The sequence below is a fragment of the Miniopterus schreibersii genome, assembly GCF_964146895.1.
Source record: "Miniopterus schreibersii genome assembly, chromosome: 20".
Lineage (NCBI taxonomy): Eukaryota > Metazoa > Chordata > Mammalia > Chiroptera > Miniopteridae > Miniopterus > Miniopterus schreibersii.
Window position 1 is genome coordinate 12,865,500 of NC_138122.1, and position 22,867 is coordinate 12,888,366.

General features: G+C 51.3%; 1 protein-coding gene across 8 annotated transcripts; it reads right to left on the bottom strand.

Annotated features, from left to right (window-relative positions):
• Positions 1-1,120: 1,120 nt before the first annotated feature.
• SMPD4 (sphingomyelin phosphodiesterase 4) lies at positions 1,121-22,767 on the bottom strand. Of its 8 annotated transcripts, none has more exons than XM_081122734.1 (20): positions 22,693-22,767; positions 20,988-21,071; positions 19,188-19,274; positions 18,192-18,334; positions 17,979-18,054; positions 17,324-17,432; positions 17,154-17,206; positions 16,468-16,619; positions 14,927-15,059; positions 12,609-12,680; positions 9,514-9,600; positions 6,748-6,893; positions 5,948-6,038; positions 5,612-5,712; positions 4,861-5,024; positions 4,179-4,384; positions 3,129-3,362; positions 2,743-2,874; positions 2,426-2,554; positions 1,121-2,302 (listed from the first exon to the last, which is right to left on the bottom strand). In XM_081122734.1, exons 2-20 carry the CDS (start codon positions 21,024-21,026, stop codon positions 1,973-1,975), a joined length of 2,484 nt encoding a protein of 827 aa, XP_080978860.1. In that variant the 5' UTR covers positions 21,027-21,071; positions 22,693-22,767; the 3' UTR covers positions 1,121-1,972. The 8 variants fall into 8 exon arrangements, with proteins under 8 accessions (XP_080978860.1, XP_080978858.1, XP_080978857.1 ...); XM_081122732.1 differs by having other exon boundaries at positions 4,257-4,384; positions 22,503-22,743; XM_081122731.1 differs by having other exon boundaries at positions 22,503-22,743.
• Positions 22,768-22,867: the final 100 nt, after the last annotated feature.

The following is a 22,867-nucleotide window of genomic DNA, read 5'->3' on the forward strand; positions in this document are numbered from 1 at the left end:
CCTGTTCCCACCTCACTGGAACCCAGTCTCCTCCTGATCTTACCATTCTTCTTGGTTCTTTGACTTCTGGCCTCTGCACCATGAGGTCCAGAGCAGCAGGTGGTCCTGCCTGTTGTGTCCCCAGCACAACTGAAGGTACTCGTAGCAGGTGGCTATTTCACAGTTGATGGATGTGTGGGTGGAACAGAGCATTTCATTTTTGCTTTTGAGGGTGTTGAAGAATGTTCTCAGGTGAAGAAAAAAGCGAGAGAGAAATGTGGACAGGAAGGCTGTGCATTGGGATGGTCAAGGGGAGGAGACCCCATCCTTGTAGCCAAGGGTGGACTTCAACGTCAGGGGAAGCTGAAGGGGATGCAGCAGGGAAATGATGCCATTGGTATCTGATCCCAGGTCATCATCTCAGTGTGTTTATTTCTCTTAATGAGTCTGAGTCTGGTAATGAACTCTTGTAAACTGTCAATACTGAACTTGGGACATTTAACTCTCAGGCCAGCAAGAGCACTTCTGGTGAGATGCTTATGTGGGGCTAAGTGTACAGTTCAGTTCCCATCTGCACGTAACCCTCTGAGCTTCCAGAAGGCAAAGTGCAACATGTTCCAGAATCATGTTTTTTTTGTATTAAAGCCAACTCTCACCTGCTGAGGGATAGAAGGCAAATTCTTATAAGGTCTAAGCTAGACCTAGCTTGGGGGCTGTGCTGGCTGCATCCCCAAACCTCTGGGGGCCCACTGTCCCCATCACGGCCCCTTGTGTCTATTCCTGCCTGTCTGCTGCTGAAGTGAATCCACTGACGCCTGGGTGAGGGATGACAGGACACCCAGCAGGCTGAGCCCAGACACTGCAAGATTCAGGGTTAAGAATGGGTTTCTTTAGCTGCATAGTCGGTTACAAGCCTGGTTGGATTTTTGGTCAGAGGCTGCCAAATACCAGTATACTGAGTTTACATCAAAATACAAAGCCCAACTTCTAGTTTGAAAACTTAAAACAAGAACCCCCCCCCCCCCCAAAATGGCTTGGCTTAAATCACTGTTCAAACAGCTGTTCTCTCTGGTGTCATCTGTACAATGAAAGGTGTGCGAGACCCTGTGGGGAATTTTGACAGTGAACATGTAATTGTTGTGTAATTTGAAGATTTAAGTGGCATCACAAGGTTGCTACCTTCGCACACTTGATTTTATTGCAGGTACAAATGCTTTTGATCATCTTTGGTTGTAGACCAGAAGCTGGCAGGATGGAGCCGGTGGTCCCATCATATCCCCAATGCCAGTAGGGGACAAGAGCCCGTCCTATAGGACAAGGTGACGTGGGCCACGACTGAGGTGCTTGCTGACTTGGGGGCCACTGTCCCACTGAGCACCTGAAGAATCTTCTCTCAAAAGCGGAATTGTATGGCCCAGACTTCCAATCGCGAGGAGACTATGAAGAATGACCCTTGCTTTGCCAAGTGTGGTGGCAAAATGTAGTTTTAAAATTAGGAATCAGAGAATTGTCATTTAATTTTCTCAGGAATCTCTTCTCTGGACCCAGAGGCTGAGCTGCTGCCCTGGTGTAACCCAGGGGGAGGAGACTCATGTCACACTGCCCACCTCAAGGACAGTGAGGCCAGAGGCCAAGGGCCCTCCAGGGGAAGCACTGACTTCTTGGCTTCACATGGCTAAGTCCTGAACCAGTTGAAAAGAAAGAGAAAAGCCTCAAAGGTCATCCTACTGTGAAGCCTCCAACTGAGGAAGGAGGAAGGGGGGGGGCTGGTTCCTGGACTGTCCCTGTCCCTCGCAGCTCATAGGCCCCTGGACGCTGCTCTCTTCCTGGCCAAGCATGGCCTGCGTGCCCTTCTCTTTCAGGTTCCCTTCCAAATGGTTTGGAGGCTACAGGAAAATGCCCCCTAGAAACATGAAGGTGACCAGGCTCAGGTTTGGAGGTGGCCTCCCAGGTACAGGGGAGTGGCCATGTGGGGACAGAGGGTGGCCTGTGTTCAGAGTTGGTGCAGCTTGCCCTGCTCTGTCAGCAGTGTCATGGCTGCAGCGTAGAGGAAATAGCCCAGCACGAGGAGCAGGGCACAGGGCAGCGGCCCGATGCAGAACAGAGAGGCCACAAAGAAGGCCAGCAGCAGCGACAGCAGCGTCCGGTAGCTGCCCAGGAAGCGAAGGCTGAGTCTGGGGCCCCGGGCACGGTTCACCACACGCCCCTGCCCCACGGGGCTCAGCAGGTGTTTGTTTGCTAGCCCAGGCTCCATGAGGTGGTATCTACAGAAGCTGCCGAGGAAGTCAGCCCGGGAACACAGGGCTGCCATCTGGCCTGCAAACTAGAACACAGACACAGGGGAGTGGGCAACAGACAGGGGCCACATTTTCCACCAGCCTCTCCCTGAGGCTCTAGGATGGAAGGGACACTGAGGAGAGGATGCCGCCTTTCCACCCACACTCACCCTGTGGTTGATGGTGGAGGACAGCCGGAAGAGCAAGCGGACCAGGCTGGCAATCTCATAGCTCCGGATGGGCTGTAGCTCTGAGTCCCCCTGGTACTCGATGTCAAACTTCCGCAGCCCGTTGATGATCTAGAAGCAGCAGGAGAGGTAAGCCCCATGGGACCTGGGCCACAAGAGCAGTCCAGAAAACACACCTTTGCAAACAACTCAATGAAGTCATCTCTGCTTATGAGGAATGGGGACAGGCTGGAGGGACCACTAGCTGTGCTGCCTGGAAAGCCCCGGAGAGCCAGGCCCCTCTGGAACATGGGCCTTACCTGGTACCGGCCCAGGGGTGTGAGGATGAGTCCGTCCTCCCCCACGATGCAGTCTGGGAGCTGTTTCTTCCCATTCTCATCCTGAGTTGTTCCCAAGGCGAGTGTGAGCTGGGCGAGCTGGGCCTCACTGAGCTGTCAGAGAGAAACTGCTTTCAGTTTCCAGGTGAAGGGAGGAAACTGGTCTTCAAACCACTGGGCCTCTAACAGTGGCAATGAAGGGACCCAGACATAACACTGCAGACACAGGTCTGCATCTCCCACATGAGCCCAGGAGCCCAGTATGGCACAACCCGTGCTGGATCTGGTCCGTGGCTGGTCCCGGGCTGAGCAGTGGCATGAGGGCCATGGGACCAAATCTGGGGAGGGGACAACCTCATGGTTCATACTCGGAACATCTGGCACAGGTACTCTAGGGCCTTCTCCAGGTACTCGTCTGTCTTGCGGACACTGTCCTGCCCCATGTCGTCCAGGTCGTTGGCTGCGTAGGAACTGTTTGTGTCCGAGAGGCAGAAGCCCAGCCATGACAGAAAGGGGCGACTGGCTGTGCTCTCCCCGCACTGGTCAGAGATAGACTTGGCTGTCTGCTTGGCCTGCGTGATGAGCTGAGCCAGGCGCAAGACCTGTGGGGCAGAAGGGAGGTCAGTGAGCTCTGGTGGGGCCGCCTTATGGCACCCAGCCACCAACAGACCAGCAGGTAGTCCTGGGGAAGCCTACCAAGGGCCAGGGGGGGTGACTTCCATGTGATAAAGACTTAAAAAAACTAAGGTGCAGCCCTAGCAAGTCTGGCTCAGTGTCTAGAGCGTTAGCCTGTGGACTGAAGGGTTCTGGGTTCAATTCCAGCCAAGGGCACGTACCTCGGTTGCAGGAGGCAACCAACTGATGTGTCTCTCTCACATAGATGTTTCCTCTCTCCCCGCCCCGCCCTCCCACTCTCTCTGGAAAGCAATGGAAAGAATATCCTCGGGTGAGGGTTAAACAAACAAAAACAAAGGTGCATGTTCTAAATATGGAAAATTCCCAACAAACGCTGCCTCCCCCCCTTTTTTTACCCTCACCCGAGGATATTCTTCCCATTGCTTTTCAGAGAGAGTGGAGGGAAAAAGAGAGGAACACTGACGTGAGAGACACATCGACTGGCTGACTCCCGCACATGCCGAGTCTGCAACCGAGGTACGTGCCCTTGGCCGGAATCGAACCCGGGACCCTTTAGTCCATAGGCCGATGCTCTAACGACTGAGTCAAACCGGCTGGGGCAAACATTGCCTCTATTATTAGAAAAGAAATTAGCCTTCACTGAACATAAAGGGGTGGGGGGAGTAATAGTGTCTACTCAACACCTAATTGTCTCTTTTGCCCCCAAATGTGTGCACCTTCCTGACTCACTGTCCCAGAGGTTCAGGACGGCCCTGTGACTGGCAGCGCCCAGACTCACTCACCAGTGTCCGGACCTCTGGCCCAAACATCGGGGTGTACTTGCAGTCCTGGCCTTCCAAGCTGTAGACATGGCTCTTCACCTTGAAGGAGGTGTCGGTGACGGCTGGTGGCCAAGACGACAGGAAGCTGCCGGTGAGTGTGGGAGCCGTGAAGAGTCGGTGCTGGCGGTGAGGGATGACGAGCTCAGGCTCCAGGAACAGCTGCTCGCCTGGAAGGCAGGACACAAGTCTGGCTTTGCCTTCCAAGGACACAAAATATCTATTTGCCGCTGGCAGGCTCCCTAAGTGTCTCCTGAGGTTCCCAAACGGCAATGAACATGCAGTGAAGGGGCCCAGGTCCTGATGTTCCCAGAGCCCCTGCCAATCTCAACAGGAAGGCCAACACTAGCCAAGAGGGAGCACAAGAAGCTTACGCCCAACAAAGCTGGCTAAGACGAAAGCAGGACAGGGACCAAGACTGCCACAAGTCACCAGGGAGACAGCTTAGAGATCTGCTTCCCTTCCTGCTAGGCATGCCACAGACCCTAGCCCAGCATGCTGAGCTACGGGAGAGACGGGGTTCAGCCAAGCTCAGACATTCACCTTGCTCTGGGCACCAAGATTCCCCACACCACCCTTTGCCAGGTCCCCCACAAGCCCATGAGGCACATACAGGGTCTGGGGGTCCCTCTGGCTAAGGACTTACCTTTCTGGATCATCTCAGCCAGGTTGGGCTGGGAAAAGACTTTGGCCACTCGGAACACCATAAGTGCATTCTTGGGGCTGACCAGGTCAGTGCGCAGTGCGCGGCTCAGAAAGCCCACGAAGAGCTTGGTGTACATCAACAGGTTCTCCTGCACAAAGGGCACCCTGGGGACCCAGCAGCTAGTCAGGGGCCAGGCCTCCCACAGAGGGTAAGGAGGCATGTGTCCCTGTCCCCTCTTCCTAGTCATGACCTCATGGAGGTGTCAAGAATGGTGGCTGAGGAGGTCTGGGGGTGTCAGAGGAGGAGGCAGGACCAACACTGGCAAGACCTAGGCCCCCTGAGGACAATGGATCCTCCCCAGAATGAGGGCCTTTCTGTGAAGACCAAGGCCGCCATGACACAAGTTGGCCAGGGCACCAGAGGTGTGTGCACAGGAGGAAGCGATCAGATGCACAGGGCCAGCTGGGATATGTTGAGGAAGTGCAGTGGCTGCTCTGAAAGAGCTGGTGAGGAAGGGTTAGGAAGGTTTGGGGGTGAGCATGAACATACATCTGAGTGAGACAACAATGGCAAGGGGACAGAGGGGAAGAGGGTGACCTGCTATTTCTGCGGGAAACCAATCCCAGGGCCCAGGAAAGACACAGTAGAGTCAAGGAGGGGCAGCCTGTGTTCCTACTCTGCAGTACCTCGGAGAAGAACCCTACTAGGCCCTGAAGCAGGTCCCCTGGGGGAAGACAGGGTGCAGGCTCACCATCTTTCTGACACGCAACGGGCCTGGCCATCACTGCTCTGAGTCTGCTTCTCAGGCGCATACCTCCAGGGCTGCAGGTAGCTTAACCACATCTCCAGGACCTGGTGGGACATGTGTGCACACAAATGGGCTGTGGGGAGCAGCTTTGGGCCTGATCCTTGGGCTATCTGGTCCAGGAGGCAGCTCAGGGAAGCCACCAGATTCTGGCTTCTTCCTGCACTCCCCAGAGAGGACATAGGAGGGACTCAGTGCACCCCTAGGATGTTTAACCCTATCAATATCCCTTTAGAAGTGGGGCTAAGTACAGCTCAGTGAGGTATAACAGGACCGACTCACAGCTCTGAAGGATGCGTCCAGGGGCCAGTGGCCAAAGCAGTGCTGAAGGAAGAGGTAGAGCTTCTGCTGGACAAACCTCGGGACAGCGGCCCTACAGGAAAGGAATTGGGTCACCTCACAGGCGAGTCCAGCAGCTCCCATTTTAAGGACTGGCTCGGGGGGGGGGGGGGGGGGGGGGCAGCAATGGGCTCCTGCTGGGGCTGAGACTTCCTATTTTTAGCCCCTGTCTTCAGACGAAGAGACTACGGACACACAGCACACATGTGGCTGGTCCAGTATGGCTCCTGTACACTTGTCAGCTTGGCTCACACCCCAGCCCTTTCCCTGCCTAAGGAAGGGGAGGGGGCAGCATAGAGCCCAGTCTCCTGTGACAACCGAGCCACTCTGCTGTGAAGGCCTTCCTAGCCCACTGGCCTTTTTGTCTGCCACTCGGGAGGAAGGGACAAGAGCATGCAAGACAGGGCCTTTCCCTGGCGAGCCTGGCTCTTGGAATATCAGGACAACTCTCTAACCAACTGCAGCCTGGCTTTTTCCATTGAAAAGGGCAGGCCTGGAGGGAAAAGCCATGGCAGCCAGAGAAGCAGCTGGATGCCCCACCTACCTCTGGGGCCAGGGATGGGGTGAGGAGACAGAACTAGGAGGGGACAAGGTGATTTCTCACTTGCCCCACCCTGCAGGGGCCCCACATGCCTCTGCTAACCCGGCCCACAAGACCTGGGGAAAGGTCATCGTGGGCAGCACGTGTATGGACAAGGAGGCAGGCTGAAGCACAGCAGCCCTGCACACAGCCCCGTACCCACCGTTTGAATTCCTCCAGGGGGCTGGTGGCATGGGAATGGGCGGAGGGAGAGACCTGCTCGGGCTTCAGGCTATTGGAAAAGGCGTGCAGATGCTTGATCAGCAGGCGCACCACCAGCACATGCTCCTCGGTGGGCGTGAATGACTCCTAAGGTTGAAAGGGGTATAGTGTCAGGATCCAGGTCTTTCTGAGCTAGAAACCCCAGGTCTGACCATGTCCCGCTGGGGCCCATCTCTCTGCTCTCCCCACAGAATGCACGGGCCAGGCTGGAAGTGGGACCAGCTGGGGCCCCACCCATGCCTGCCACCTGCTAATAACCCTGGCACTGCAGAGTCTGAGACCAGCTAAGAGTGGTGAAGCCTGCACGGTGTACCCTGGGACAGCTGCTGAAACAAACTAATTGGCCAAGTGCTTCCCTACACGTTTCAAACCTCTTTTTTGAAACTTCTATGGGTGACTTGTCATTGCTGTGCATTCAGGTCGTCAGGGGTCCTCACTTCCTGGCCAGCCACAGGATGGGGGGGGGGGGCAGCTGGCAACCCACCTGGGATCTGGATTCAGGAACTTCCCCTGCCTCCCAGGTGAATGCAGACAGGCCACTGCGGCCCATAGCTTCCCCTTTCCAGGTGAACCACTCCCCAGTTCTTCTTTCTGCTGCAACCCCTCCCTTCTACCTGCTCCCCCTCCTACATCCCTCCCTCCACTGCTAATGGACCTACTGGTCAGCACAACCCCAAAGACAAAAACACCCTCAACTTGTGAGCTGGACTTTGGATTCAGAGTCTTTACAGGATCTTTGAGAGCCAGACGAGAGAGGAAACCCTGTTTGCCAGCTGTTCAGGGATGAGTGCAGGGTGGAGCCCCCTGAGGACACATGGTAAGGCAGGACCCACTGCCCCCATCCCCCACACTCTGGCTGTCCAGAATGACGTGCTCCTCTCCTCACACTCATCCCCAGCTCTCTAGGGCCTCAAAAAACTTGGAAGAGCTCTTGGCACCCTCATCCCAACCCAGAGCAGTGCTGAGGCTGGGGCAAGCCACACCTCCTGGCACACCCCAGGATGTAGACCTCTCATGGGCTGAGGAAGCCAGCCTGTTGGGCTCTGCCCACAGCACCATCCATGCAGTTCTCCCAGTCATGGAAATGCCTCCACAGGCCCAGGTGACACACCCTACAGGTCACTACATCTAGGGATGGCACTATGGTACTAAGATAACTTTCTTTTGCTTATCTGCATTTTTAAGTCTTTATGCAATGAATCTGTATTGTCCTGAAGAAAAAAGCATGGGCTATTTTAATAACAAAAGATTAGAAGGGCATCAATGTCAGGCCATAACTTCCTGCTGAGAGCCCTCCCCTTTCTCATTCCTGGCCCCTCACCCTTACCTGGCCATGCATGGACAGGGGGACTGGGATCCCCTGTCCCATCTTGACCCATCCTTCCTGGTATTTCTGGAGAGCCAGGCTCCCTGCCACAGGCCCCCAGCAATCACTGTAACCCCATCGGCTATGTTCCCTCTAGATTTGTCAAGCCAATCTTTTCTTCCAGCTGCACACCCTCCTGAGCCAAAGCCCCACAGGAATCTCTGGCTACAGCTGCAGGTGGCCTCCTCCACCTTGTAAGGTCACTTTTCCAAAGACCATGCCAGGGCTCTCGGCCCTCCTGCTGTGGAGTGAATGCAGCCAAATGTTTCTCCAGGGACCCTGTTCTTAGTCGAGACTAAGGCTGGAACAGTACCAACTTCTGTGCCCAGCTGGCCCTTACTGAACCTTCTGGAACATTCCCTTCCCTCCTCACTGCAGCTGCTGCTTCTGAGCAGAAACCCCAATCTGTGCTGCGTGCTAACCATTGCATCCCAGCAAAACAAGACTTTTCACCTTGTGTTCAAATTCAATGTCGTGTGTTCCCATGGACAGTGAAATGGACAGGTCCCTGGTTGTGAGCATGGCTCGAGATACACCATTCAGCTGTTTCACCCAGACTTCCAGCCTCATCTCATAAATCAGTGAACTATGAGACTGTCAGCCCTGAAACAACCTACAGGGCTGAACTAAACTTTGCTGACCTCCAATCTATCACACTGTTCACTTCTGCCTAAGCAGACCACAATCTCCATGAGGTCACAGCTCATTCTTGTCCACCTTTGGAGGACTACATGAGTCCATAAGAGACTGGGCTTGTAGAAGGCCGGGTCCTGGGTCACCCAGGAACAGGCAGCATCTCCAGACTGGAGGAACAAGCCCAAAGTTTTCCTGCCCCTCTGCCTCATACACAGGCTCAGGTCAGCAGAACTGTACCACCCACAAACCCATGGGCCTCTGTGTCCTCAGTCACTTCCTGAGTGCCAGGCTTGAACTGCAGGGTGAGTTGGGCTACGGCAAAAGCAGAAATATTTTGCTCCCTCAAACCAGGGCCAAGAACAGAGCCCCCACAACACCCAAGAACTTGTGACACCTCAGCTGGCTTGAGGCTTGGCCAGAATTTGATGACCCCATAGTCAGCAGGGATCATGTGCCTCACTTCCTGCTACATGGCCGCACATGCCAAACCATGGCTAGTCTCCAAACCTGGAGGCCAGGCCAGGCTGAAGGGCCAGGCCACCCACATCCCTGACCCCTAGGGCCTCGCTGTGTGTGGAACGGGTCTCTGTATCACCCCCGGCAGGCCCCCAGCCATGCCCTCGCTTTACCACTGCACTGACATGAGTGCTGTGGCTTACACCACAGGGCAGGGGTGAAATGGAACAGATCAAGAGCAGCCAGTACTTGGTAGGCGTGGAGGGCCTGGAGGCTGGGTTGGGCAGGGCTGTGAAGGGCGCTGGAGACACTGAGTCGGTAGTGCAGAACCTCCAGCTGAGACAACAAAACACAGAAGCCAGACAGGGCAGAGGAAGGGGAGGAGGGGAAGGGGAGAGTGGGGAAAGAAAGAAAAAAGTGAGAGCCCAGAAATAAGAGAGAAAAAAAAACAAAAAACAAAAACAAAAGCACGTCAGTGACAATCCTAATAATCACGGCCCAGCAACCTCAGGCCAGTGAGACCACCCTTACAGCAACCCAGACCGAGCCCCTCCCAGCGGCACCTGCCAGGCAGAGGGCCCTCTAGATTGCTGGGAGGCCCCCTCCATGTCACTGGGGCCTGAAGGCCTCTCCAGTTCCCTGACTCACTTTCTTTTCTGAGGGCCCCGCTCTCCCCTGACCCTGATGGCACCGTACATGCACACTGTAGCCCACTAGTAGCCCAGGTGCCAACAACCAAGGCCCTGAAGGCCAGAGGCTCAGGAAATAAATTTTTTAGGATCCAGTTCTAGATGGAGGCCTCTCTGCCGAGAAAATAAAAATAAGTAATTTACTGGACTTCCCTCAGTTGTCCTGAGGAAAAATTTACCAGCACAATTCCTATGGGTCTAAGATCCAATCAGTGTTCTGTACTAATGAAGGCGGGTTCCTAAAGGCAGCAGAGGTGAGCATAGGCTCAGCCTATTAGGCCTCATCAAACACCCTTCACATTCAACATTCTGGAAATGGTTAAAGGAGATGCAAATACTCCTCGGTTCTAATTCTGGGAAGACCAGCTTCTACCTCACTGGAAATCCCAACTCTCCAGATACAGAGCTTTTCAACAGTTCCAATGGCAAGAATCTGGCCATGGTCACATACTCCCACAGGCAGCTGGAATCCTAAGCCTGGGACACTGGGGATGACAGCTGAGTTCAAACGCAGCCTGGCCCCACCCCCAGGACCTTCCGCCCTACCTCCCTGCAGCATCAAGCCTGCTAAAGCAGCACTCCATCAGCCAAGCACAGCCCACAGCCAGTCGAGGCACATATCCTGCCCTGCGAGGGCCATGCCTCCTGCCTGAGCTGCATGCTTCACACAGGAGGTCAGAATGAGTATGCCAGACTCCAAGGAGATAGGCACAGCAGAGACACGCAGAGCAGGGGTGAGAATGAGCAGAGCAAGGAGATGTTGGCCACTCACAGCCTTCCTCCAGGCCAGACCTTGGGCTCAGCTGCAGCTCTCAGTGAAGAATCAGAGCACACAGTTTTCCTGCTGGATTCCTGTCCTGGCCTGTGGGGACACAGGGCAGCCCTATACCAGCCTGCAGGGCTGTGGCCATCCTTACACCCTTCCAGAAGCCTCACTCAGCAAGCTGAGTGGAGTGGAGGCTGGGCCTCCAGCGAGCAAGCATGCACTCTGCACCCAACCCAGCCACGGACACACTGGGGGATTTCTAGGAGCTACACTTCCTGCTTCCCTAAAACCAGGACTCACAAGGATTTCCGTATGGTGCGGTGCAGCATGGGCCTGGATAAATGATAAGGGGCCTCGGATGAAGCAGACCTCCCTCCACAGCTGTCTTTCCCGGCTTCCTACATACCCAGTTTTTTCAGGTTTTGTTTTTCTGCCTCAATAGGGGGCAAAGGGCAGACCTCTCTGACCCCTGGTGGGAATGATCCTTGGCCCTCGCCAGCCATTCTGAGCAGCATTAACCCACCCTGTGGTCTGGCCAAGAGGAAGCAAATGCGGAGAGAAGGGGAAGGCCCTCCTACCCTGCCAGGGACAGGCTATTGCCCCTTCCCCATGTGGACTCAGACCAGAAAGGCCTTTCTGCCTCGCATATCTGCTAAAAATTAAAGCAGGCATGCTTCCACCAGCTCGAAAGACAGAACAAGCAGACGAGGAAGGCAATGCAGCGAAGTAGCCTCTGCCTCTGCAAGATCAAATCACATGCACAGGGGCTAAGCGAGCCTACCAGGACCCCACAAGGAAGCCTGGCCCCCCGACCACCGTGCACCAGTCAAGAACATGCAGAGTCCACTCTGGAAGCAGGAAGAGCAGTGCAAGAGCTTTGTGATGTGAAAGGCCCAGCCCAGGATGGAGTCCCCTGTTCTCCTTCTCCTCCTCCTCCTGTGTGACACCAAGGAAAGAGATTTTGGGTGCTCTGCACTTTAAAAGAGCGGCAGTGGGAGGGCTGCACCCCAACCCTCCACACAGCAGAGCACAGAACTGGTTGCTGAGACTCTGAAGCAGGAGCAGAACCCCCACTTCTTTCCAGAATTACAGAGTGGAAGTTACAGATTGCCATTTTCCATTTTTAAAAAAACCATAGATCCTTAATTCTTAAGGAAGCTTATGAGAATTTTGTCTGGCAGTGACGGAAGCAAAATCTAAGAAGCAACCTGGTACAGAGGAGCCATGTACTGCAGTCTCACGGAGAATGAAACTAAGTGCCCATCTTACTAACTGAACAGAACTGTTCCATCCCAACGAGTCCAGTGGGCTATGGGTCCTGGGGACAGCAACCCCAGGAGGGTACCAGGGTCTTAGCTACCTCCACACCTTTGCACACAAGTATGCCGCCCAGCAAAAGAAGGGGGCAAGGAGAGGAGGAGGAGGAAATAGGCCAGGCCACATGCAGGAGGGCATCAGACCCTACCCACCACAAAGCCTGCCAATGCTCAGGAGGAGGTGGAGAACCAAGATGGTCAGGGTCTCTCAGGCACCCCCTCAGCAGGAAAGCAGGAGGCGCTGTGATGGTAGAGGGGACAGACCCAGATATGACTCTCAGAAGCATTAGCGGGTCCCCTGCGCCCACAGCATGAGCACCACTACCTTATCTGTTCCTGCTGCCAGAAAGGGGACTTTGGAAGAAGGTTGGGAGGATCCCAGAGAGGACAGGCTTCTAGTCCTCAGAACAAACCCCACCTGCTGTTCAGCATCTCAGTGAGGGGTGGTGGTGGGTTTCTATTTCCCACCATCCAGCTCTTGAAAACTAACTGACATCAAAGACAAGAAGTAGCAGGTTGGCCAGGCACACCAGAACCAGAGCAGGAGGTGGAAAGAAAACTGTGGCAACATACCTTGGCATGAGGGGACTGCATTTTTTGATACATCTCCAAGGAATAATGATGAAGCCACATTTCAACAAAAACCTGCAAAAGAGCATTAGCTGGTCAAATGAATTAGTACGAGTGTCAAAACCATTCAATGGGGGAAAAGATAGTCTTTTCAACAAATGCTGCTGGGAAAGCAGGATATCCACATGCAAATGAATGAAGGTGGACCCTTACCTTACACCATAAACAAAAAAATCACTCAAAAATGGATCATAGACCTAAATGTAAGGGCTAAAACGATAAAATTCTTAGAAGCAAGCACGGGGAGAAACCGTCGTGACATGGAATTTGGCAATCATTTCTTATTCATGGCTTCAAAAGCACAGGCAACAAAGGAAAAACAGATACTGGACTTCATGAAAATGAAAAACTTTTGTGCATCAAAAGATATCACTGACAGAGTGAAAGAGCAACTCAAAGAATGGAGGAAAGTATTTGCAATTCATGTTCTGATAAGGGATAATACTCAAAATATATAAAGAGTGCCTTAAACTCAACAAGAAAACAACCCAATTAAAAAATGGGCAACGGACTTAAATAGACATTTCTCCAAAGATAGACAAATAGCCATAGGACATGAAAAGATGGTCAATACCACTAATCATTAGGGCAACAAATCAAAATTACAATGAGATACCACCTCATATCCATTAGGATGGCTATCATAAAAAAACAGAAAATAATGAGCGTTGGAGAGGATATGGAATAACTGGAACCCCTGTGCACTGCTGGTGGGAATGTAAAATGGTGCAGCCACTGTGGAAAACAGTATGGCTGTTTTTCAAAAAATTAAACAATTACTATATAGTCCAGCAATTCCACTTATGGGTATATACTCAAATGAATTGAAAGCAGGGTCTTGGAGAGATATTTGCTCATAGCAGCACTGTTCACAGTAGCCAAAAGTTGGAAGTAAATCAAGTGTCCATCGACAGATGAATGGACAAACAAAATGTGATCTTTACATACAACAAAATATTATTAAGTTTTAAAAGTGGAGGAAATTCTGACACATTTTATAATATGAATGAACCTTGAAGATTCACTATGCTAAATGAAGTCAGTCAATCATACAAAGAAAAATACCATATGATTCCACTTATATAGGCACCTAGAGTAGGTCAAATTCATAAAAATAAAGTAGCATGGTGGTTGTCAGGGGCTGGAGAGAGGGAGAAATGAGGAATTAATGATTAATGGGTACAGAGTTTCAGTATTACAAGATAAAAAAGTTCTAGAGATCAATTATAACAATGTAAATATACTTTAAAATGGTTAAGATGGTTAAAATTGTATGTTATGTGCATTTTACCACAATTCAGAAAGTTTTTTTTAAAAAAAACACACTAGCATTTCAGTCCAAGAAATAACCCTCCAGTTCTGTCCTATAAGTCCATTCCTTGGTCACCTGCCCTCCTCACGGGCCGGCAGAGCCCAGAGCCCACTTAGCTGGGAGCCATCTGAAGCACCAGGCTCCTCAGTGAACAAGGAAGATGATTCCAGATGTCCCACCTCCCAGTGCTGCTGTGACAATAACATGTAAGCCTTGTACATAAATGCCAAGAGTTATGTACATGGTGGGAGGGACAGAACCCCATCTTATCCATTCCAGGTTGCCAACAAGCAATGTTTGTGGTTACCAACTCAGCCCCAGAATCTTGCGTCAGAACCAGCCGAACCTCACTCTCCAAGGTGACACAGCAAGGCCCGGAAGGTGGCCAGTGCTGAGCTGTGGGAGTGAGCCAGACCAAGCCTGCAGGAGAGGCTGGAGCCACACAAGGGCAGACAAGGGGCACTGCCACCTCCCATGTGGATCCCTGACATAGAAGGGTCAGGGGCTGCCTGCTGACCAAGGTGAAGGCTTTGAAATCCCTCTCTATTCAGCATCATAAAAATGTAGCTGGGGCAGGGTTTAATATCCACATGACAGCGATCACAGGAAACATTGCTAACCATATGTGAACGGGTCAGAGAGATGGGGTGGGGTGGTGAAAGCATTTACACAGATCTACTAGAAACTACAAGACTGGGCAGGGATTACATCAACATGAGAAAAACAAAACAGAACTCTACATAGGGAATCATGGGATAAAAACACTACCAATGAGATATAGGTTAGACAGGTGAGTAAATTTCTTCCCATCTGTTTTCTAAATGTCACAGAAGGAAAATACTGACAATTTAGAAGCACCACCCAGCTCGTGGGCAGTCTTTAGGCCTCTGCCCCATGGTATGCAGTTTCTTTTGAAATGGAAGCAGAGAAGAGCCGCTTCGGTTCTCACCTGAAGTAGAGTTTCCGACCTCCAGATCTCATGGGAGGCAGGGTCTGCGTTCACAGACGTCTGATGAGAGATGTGTCGCTTCAGGAGACTGGTGTGGTGGAGGCCATAGGAAGCAAAAGGCATGGTTGGTGTCCTGAGGAAGACACAGAAACAGGCCTTCATTAGGTGCTCCTGCTGGCATAACCAGGGGCAACCTGGACATCAAAATCAATGACCACAATAACAATTACAACCTGTTGAATCATACGACAACTCCCTAGTCCATGTTGATATATACAAATAAGTAAATGGAAAGAGAACACAGAAGTGATGAAATTTTAAAAATCACTGCTTGGCAACCATCTTATTAATAATTGATTTGACCAAGGATCACCAAGGGATGCTAACTGTATAATCTCAGTATATCTTCCCATTAAATTCCCCTTGTTAATTAATTTAGGCACAAAGTACTTATTTAACTTTACAGCAGGAAAACATAGCCAATACCCCCTTAGCCTAGTAGTGATCAAGCTAATGTCACCTGTAATGGAGCACATGGACACCATGGGTCACCGCTGCAGAGCTCCTACCAAACAATGCCCAACCTGGTCCTAATCACAAGTGAATGCCTGAGAACCCAGGTCAAGGGCATTCTGCACACACCTAGACTGCCTGCTTCAAAGGTGTTAAGGTCGGGAAAGACTGAGATCCAATTGCAGACTGGAGGGGACTAGAGAGACCACTGTATGCAGTAAGTGACCTTGCACTGAATCCTAGCCAGGTAACGGCCATTAATGGAGTAGCTGGTAAAGCCTGAATGGGGCCTGAGGATTAGATAGCGGCCTTGTAGCAATACCTGCTCCCTGATTGGGATAGAAGTGCTCTGGTTATGAAGGAGAGTGCACTGGCTAGTAGAAAATACACTCTGAAATATTAAGAGATAATGGGCATCATGTCTATAACCTGCTTAAAGGACCCAGAAAAACATACAGAGGATAAAAACAATTCAGAAATCTGGGCAGAGGGTCTGTTACGCGTAGCAACTTTTTTATAAGTCTTAAATATGTATAAGCAAGCAAACAAAACCAGGCCCAGAGAACCACTTGGCAGTGTGTGATGCACAACTGCAGTCTTATTCGTCCATGGGGCAACCTTTCTGTGGCCTGCCTACAAGTCCTCTCTCTCCAGAACCATCAGCCCAGTGTCATCACGCCATCAACTGGCTCTTGGCTTCGAGCCTCCCACCACCCTGTTCACCGCCTCAGTGTAGGGCATGGATACTGCACGTGGGGAGGGATGCTATGGGCAGAACACAGCCTCTTTCCATAGCAGAGCCATGCAGCCACAGGACCTGACCATGTCAGGGATGGCCACTGAAAACAAAAACAGACACCCTCTCCAACCCTGCCCTCTAGTCTGTGCTATGGCAGCTGGGGTAGGGGAATCTCAGGCATAAGAAAAACTGGGGAGCCTTGGACAAAGAGTGGCACCATTGTCCCATAAGCAAAGCTCAGACCAGGCCACTCCTTTGTAGAAGGGCCAGGGTAGCCGGAGAGCCTTACCTGGGAGCTGGTGAGGGGCTGGGCCCCCCGGGACTGGATGAGAGTGGGGGGAGCACGCTGCCTTCTGTGGGCAGGAACCACGATAGGTACCTGTCCACCAGGATGAAATAGGCGCAGTCTGAAGTACGAACATGGAGGGCCCCAGGGAGTGGCTAGGAAATAAAACTTGAGTTAGTGTGTGGCTTTGGGCACCGCCCCAGGCTGCTGACCCCAGCAATCACATAAAAGCCTTGGGATGTGGGCTGCTACCCTGAGGCCAGCCAAAGAGCATCGAGGGTGGTGCCAGGAAAAAAGCTCCCATCACAGACAGCCTGACTAAACTCTCAGTCCTACTCTGCATGTGAGCCCTCCACCCTGCCCTGTCTAGCAAGTACCTCCTGTGGGAAGCCCCCTGTCACTTGAGGTGCCTAGATCACCCCACATCACCTGTTAAATCTGCCCACCAGTCTGTTGCCCTAAGTGAGGACAGCCTGAAGGACAAAGGCTGGAGGAGAAAGGAAAGAAAGACCCAGGGAAATGAGGCAGGAAGGGAAAAGGAGAAATGGAAGACAGAGAAAGGCTGGCAGCTGGCTCCCAGGCAAATCCCAAGCTCCCCGTTGTGTGAAAACAAGAGCCCAGGGCTCCAGCCACCACCCTTCGCAAGGGTCTCCAGTAAAGCAAACTGTTCAGAGGAATCTCTTCCATACCTTTTGAGTGATGAGGCTCAAAGCGAAAAAGAACATATAATACTCAAACGGATCTGAAGGCAGCATCAGGGGAAAAACGGTAGGGTTGTTGGGCCACCTGCTCCCCTCACCAACCCCACACTGTGCTGGCCACCCCCAGCCTCCCTACCCATGGGGCCAGCAAAGGATACTGAGGGCCAGGTTCAGGCCAAGGCCCCCGGTGGCAGGGAACTGGACCTTATTGTGGTACAGAGGGCTATCAGGGAGTACGTGCTCCTGGATGGATGCCTTCACAGGGCCCTGTGGAGAGAGAGAGGCCGGCTCGCAGGCAGGCTCTGGTTCAGTGCCCCATGTGGTGCAGTTGTTTGGGAAGGCTGCTGAGGAGCGTTGCTTGTGGGAACAGTACTGCCCTCTGCATAGCACTTGAGCAAAAGAGCCTTCATTTAAAATCTCTCATATTATCCTCATAAAGACCCACAAACAGCAAGGGCAGCAGCTGTGCACATTTGTGAGCCCAGCCAGTCACTTGATGAATCCCATCTCTACTTTTCATACCCACTGAGCAAGTTACCCTTTGTAGCCAATCACATGGCCCTGTCTACCATATAGCCAGGAACAAACCAGGCAGCATGGTGCCTTCACCATTGGCAGAGTTTGGAATGATCTTTAAAAAAAAAAACACCTTTGAAGTTCCAATTTGTGATGCTTTCTTGGCCCTAAACAGACACCATGGCATTCTCCTGCCCACTGTGACAGCCCCTGAGCCCCTGCCCAACCACCACCACTGCAGCCACTGTTTGGGGCTCTCTGCTCCAACCACAGCTTTCACCACCATGGCTTACTTACAGGCAGGTAGGAAACAGGAAAGTCAAACTTATAGTCTTCAGCTTGAAGTTTATAAACCAACTTCATCATTGGGCCACTGAACATGAACAACAAAGACAAGGCAAATGAACTGCAAACCATCTTGATTTGTTTCTTAACTTTGAAAAATACAGCAATATAAAAATGGGATCACCGGAGGAAACATCCAGCTCCTCAGGTGACAAACCTACCTACCCAGGGTCTAGAAATTCCATCGCAATGCTGTATTCTACAGGGCTCACACGTCCCTGTAAGCAGCGGAGGTTCCAGCCGATGAGAACACCATCCAAGCTGCCAAAAATGCTCTCTACCAGCCATGGGAATATGGCATGCAGCTCCTGAAACAGTGTGCGGGTGAGGCTTTAGGTAGGCTTGCTGAGGACCAGTGCCCACTGATGGGCTGCGTGTCAGCTCCAATACTGCACCACATGCTGCCCACTTCCATAGCTGGACCTGAGCTCTGAGGATGTCACTCCCTGTTTCAAAGGCCCAGAGGACCAGCCCAGAACCCACAGGAACCCTGACACAACAGTGCCAATAGGAGCAGCAGCTTTGTCTTCTTTCATTGTTGTTATGTGGCATATCAAGCAGTACTGTTTTATATCTGGGCCAGTTAAATTAGTCACCCTATTTAAAAGGTTTTAAACTTCTGATCTGAAGACAGCTTTATTAAAAAGGGTGGCAATATTCTTTCTCAAAGTGAGCCCTTGAAAAAGACTTACTGCCATTTGGTAGTAACTCCTTGTCCAGGTCAACTTCTTGAACTTATCTCATTTACTACTTGACAATTCTGGGTGTGATGTAAATACACATTTTCAGTATTTACATCAGGGTTTCGTAACTTTGGCACTGTTGACATTTTCAGCTGAACACTTCTCTGTTGTGGGGGCTGTCCTATGCATTATAGGATGGTTTACCAGCATGCCTGGCCTCTACCACTTGATGCCAGTGGCACCACCCCATTGTGACAACTAAAAATGTCCCTGGACATTGCAAGGCATCCCATGTGAGACAGAAGCATCCACGGTCAAAAACTCCTGGTCTACATGTTCACGTTTAAATGTGTCCAAAAATCTGACAGTCACATGCCTCTGTGCAGGGCAGTGCTCAGACATGGGAACCAGGGCCTGTAAGAACATTTTTCAAGGATAGTATAACACATGCCCCAAAGAGATGCTAGTAGAGCTGTACCTTTGCTGGAAAATCCTCAATGACTTTAACCAAGTCTTGGCACCGTTGTGCAAAGGGCTTATTTATAGAGTCAGCTTTCAGGCTAGCCTAGGAGAAACCGAAAAATATCATGAGCATACTCGCTTTGCAGCTTTTGATGATATTCCAGCTCAAGTCAAAAAAGAAATCCAAGTGATAGGCAGAAGTGACATACACACCACCAACCTGATTCCCTAGTACCTCATACATTAGGTCATGCATATGTCAGTGACCTAAAGGATGCTACTAGAAGAGAAGCTGAGGTACCATGCTCTACAGACCAGTAACTATCAGGCTTGCTTCCCAGCACCCTCTGCTAGCATCCCCAGTTACCTCAAAGAATTGTACATTATCAAAATAAAATTGACTTCTGCCTGATCTGGAAGCAGGGGGTCAGCCCCACATCTAGGAGAGACGCGGATTGAGTACAGCTCCCCTCACAGACCACACAGTGTTCACCAAGTGTGTATGCAGTGACCTGTAAGTTCTCTACATGACTGTCCACCCATGATTTACACCACTGTGATCGTCAGTAAGAATGCCCAATAAAATGAGGGTGTTATTTGTTGCCATTTAAGCCCTTAACCAAAATGTCCTTTATTCAGTAGATAATGAACCTAATGAACCTTCGTAACCTTAAGAAACAGGCAGGTTAAAATCCATAAATGGCTTCAGCCAAGTGCTAACACTAATCATGAAGGCAATGGAAAGACCAGAAAGCATTCAGAACAAGAATTAGGGAAATCTACCTGAGGTTATTCGGTATGTGTATCCCGACTACACAAAGAAAAGAAGCCTCAGCACAAATGGATGAAGATAAGGGAAATGCCAGAGTTTCAATGAAGAGGGCTTTGCCCAACAATATTGAAGGCCTTGTCCACCTCCAAACAAGGGTGGAGTCCACGGGGCCTAGTCAGATGTGAAGACTTGGGCTGCTTAGGCCATGGGTTGGATCTGTTGGCTCTAGAGGGTGCACCACGGAAGAATGTCCTTCCACATAAATGTTTATGTCAAGTGTCTTCTGGGAACTGAAATTTGAAACTCTCACCACTGATATTTGTCTCATGCTTAACTTCTCAGCATCATGTTTAACATATATATACACACACATATACAATTTTTTTCTGTTACTTCTCACCTGAGGACATTTTTTCCATTGATTTTTAGAGTGGAAGGGAGGAAGGAATGGGGGGGCGGTGAGGAGAAACATCGATTTGAGAGAGACACATTGGTTGCCTCCCGTACCTGCCCCAACCAGGGCTGGGGATCAAACCTGCAACCCAGGTATGCACCCTTGACTGGGAATCGAACCCGTGACCATTTGGTGTGTGGGCTGACGCTCTAACCACTTAGCCACACCAGCCAGGACTCATGTTTAATATCTAAAGTGCAATCCTGGTTGCTCTCAGCAGAGCAGTATCCCTCCATCTTTCACTAATGACAGTTATGATTATTACACTTTTGTGTAATGATTTACAAGACATAAAAATTCGAAGGTACATCTTTTTCAGTTGCTCCTTCCCATACCCTGGGAAGCAGAGAAAATGCTATTTGAAATAACAGGCCTTGTAGATGAAAAAATGAGGGCTCAGTGGTTGAGTGAACCCAAGGTCCTGCAGAGGCAGAGTCAAGCCTAAGGATTTCAACCTCGAATCCAGTGCAATTTCCATCATATGCCCCCTAAAACAACCACTGGAGAGTTCTTAAAGTCAGTGAAAGGATCCCTCATGTCCCTCAGTTCTCAGGGTAGTACTGACACTCACACGGGGAGTTGATATTTACCAGTAGGAAGCTGGGCTGTTGCAGGTGAGGGAATGCCATGGTAACCTCCCGTGGAGAGTTGAAAATGGCTGTCCTAGGAAACCACTGTGGAAAAGCAAATATGAAATCTCAACATATGCCAAACAACAGAATACTGTAGCGTTTCACAATGCCCAGGAGAACATTTGTATAACTCAAAACACACTGCATTGCCACATCCCATGTATTTTAGAAATGCCATTCTCATGCAGTCCACAGGGGCCAGCTTCAGAGGCAAGTTTGTGGTGGTGAACCTTGGTAACACGTGGTAACATTTGTATAGCACTTGCTATGTACCAGACCTGGTTCTAGGGGATCTCCATATATTTTTCATTTAATTCTCAAGGGTAGGCAGAATTCTAAAGATAGCCCTCCAAGTGCCCATCCCTGGTTATTCAAATAGTCATCTAGGTACTGCTGTGAGAGGATTTTGCAGATACAATTTACAGTCTCAAGTTGGTGGACCATAACATACAGAGCAGTCTTGGCTGACAGCCAGCAAGGAAACAGGGACCTTAGATCTTCAACTCCAAAGAATTAGATTCTGACAGCAACCTGAATAAGTTTGGAAGCAGATCTTCTCCAGAGCATCTAGGTAAGAGCAAAGCTGGCCAATACTTTGATTTCAGCCTTGGACTGAGCAGAGGAAGCATGCTTAGTCCTAATGATAGGCTACTGATGGCTTTCCTGGCACAGCTTTTCCCACAGCTTGGGTAAGGGCACTGAGGTGGCAACTGACAACTTAATGTGTATGGAGAGGTTGGGTGCAAGGAGGCTGTGTAGGCAATTGAGAGGTTGACATATCTGCCATTTGGCAATATAAACATCTCCAAGTTTCTTTTTTTCAACTAGCTATCAGTTTCAGTTTTAACGAAGACTTAAATGATCAAAGCAGCATAAAATCCTGAATTGTTTGCAAAGGGCAGAGCTTTAGAGATGAGGGGACAGCACCTCCTTGCTCAGAGGAAGTTTGTATAGGCAGGGACTGAAGGAATGCCAGAGGGGCCAAAGTAGGGGTCTTTCCAAGGGAGGGCAGTGTCTCTTACACACTGACCCTGCCTTGGCCAGGCTTCCCCCATCACACCCTTCAGTGCTGTGCACCAAGCGTTTGATTCATCCCACCACTTCAACAACCACTTTCTCCAGGAGCTGCTTCGGACCTTGTTTGGGGGTTTCCTCTGAGAGCGGCAGCCCTCAGTCATCGCTGATCATGCCAAGCAAATCACGCTACTGCCAAGGATACCCTCTAGCTGCTCTGAGAAGCAGAGCATGCTCCCATTTGTTGCTCATAACTGTCCTGTGAAGTAGCATCGGGATCCCCATACCACAGATGAGGAAACTGAGGCTCGGAAAATTCGAGCCACACATCGAGGAAGGCTCGGGCTGGGACCCACACCCAGCTCTTCCTTCTACACGGTTTGTTGAGTCCAAGGCTCAACTTTAACTCGAATCTTTCCATCCTCCAACTCGTTCAACGAACGTTAACCGAGCACCCACCGGGACGGGATGTGTGAGCCGCGCGGGAAGGTGGCATGAAGGCGCAGCCCAGGCCCTAGGCTCCTCCGCCGGCCGGGCCGGGGCAGAGACGCCGAGGCCCGGCCCAGGGCTCGCGGAGGAACGGAGACAGCTTCGGAAGAAGTTCAGAGAGGCTGCCGGGACCGTCATGCGCGCGGCTCCCGCCACTCACCTGTGGACTCTAAAGCGCCCCTCATCTCAGGGACTGTGGCTACCATTTGGCTTCCGGCGCCGAAATGTCGTCATCAAGCTGCGCGTGGCGCCACGCCCCCTGGCCTGGCGGGAAACTCGCCGCCACCTCTCCGGGCAGCTCCCTCAAAAGGCGCGTGCGCAAAGCGAAGGCCGGC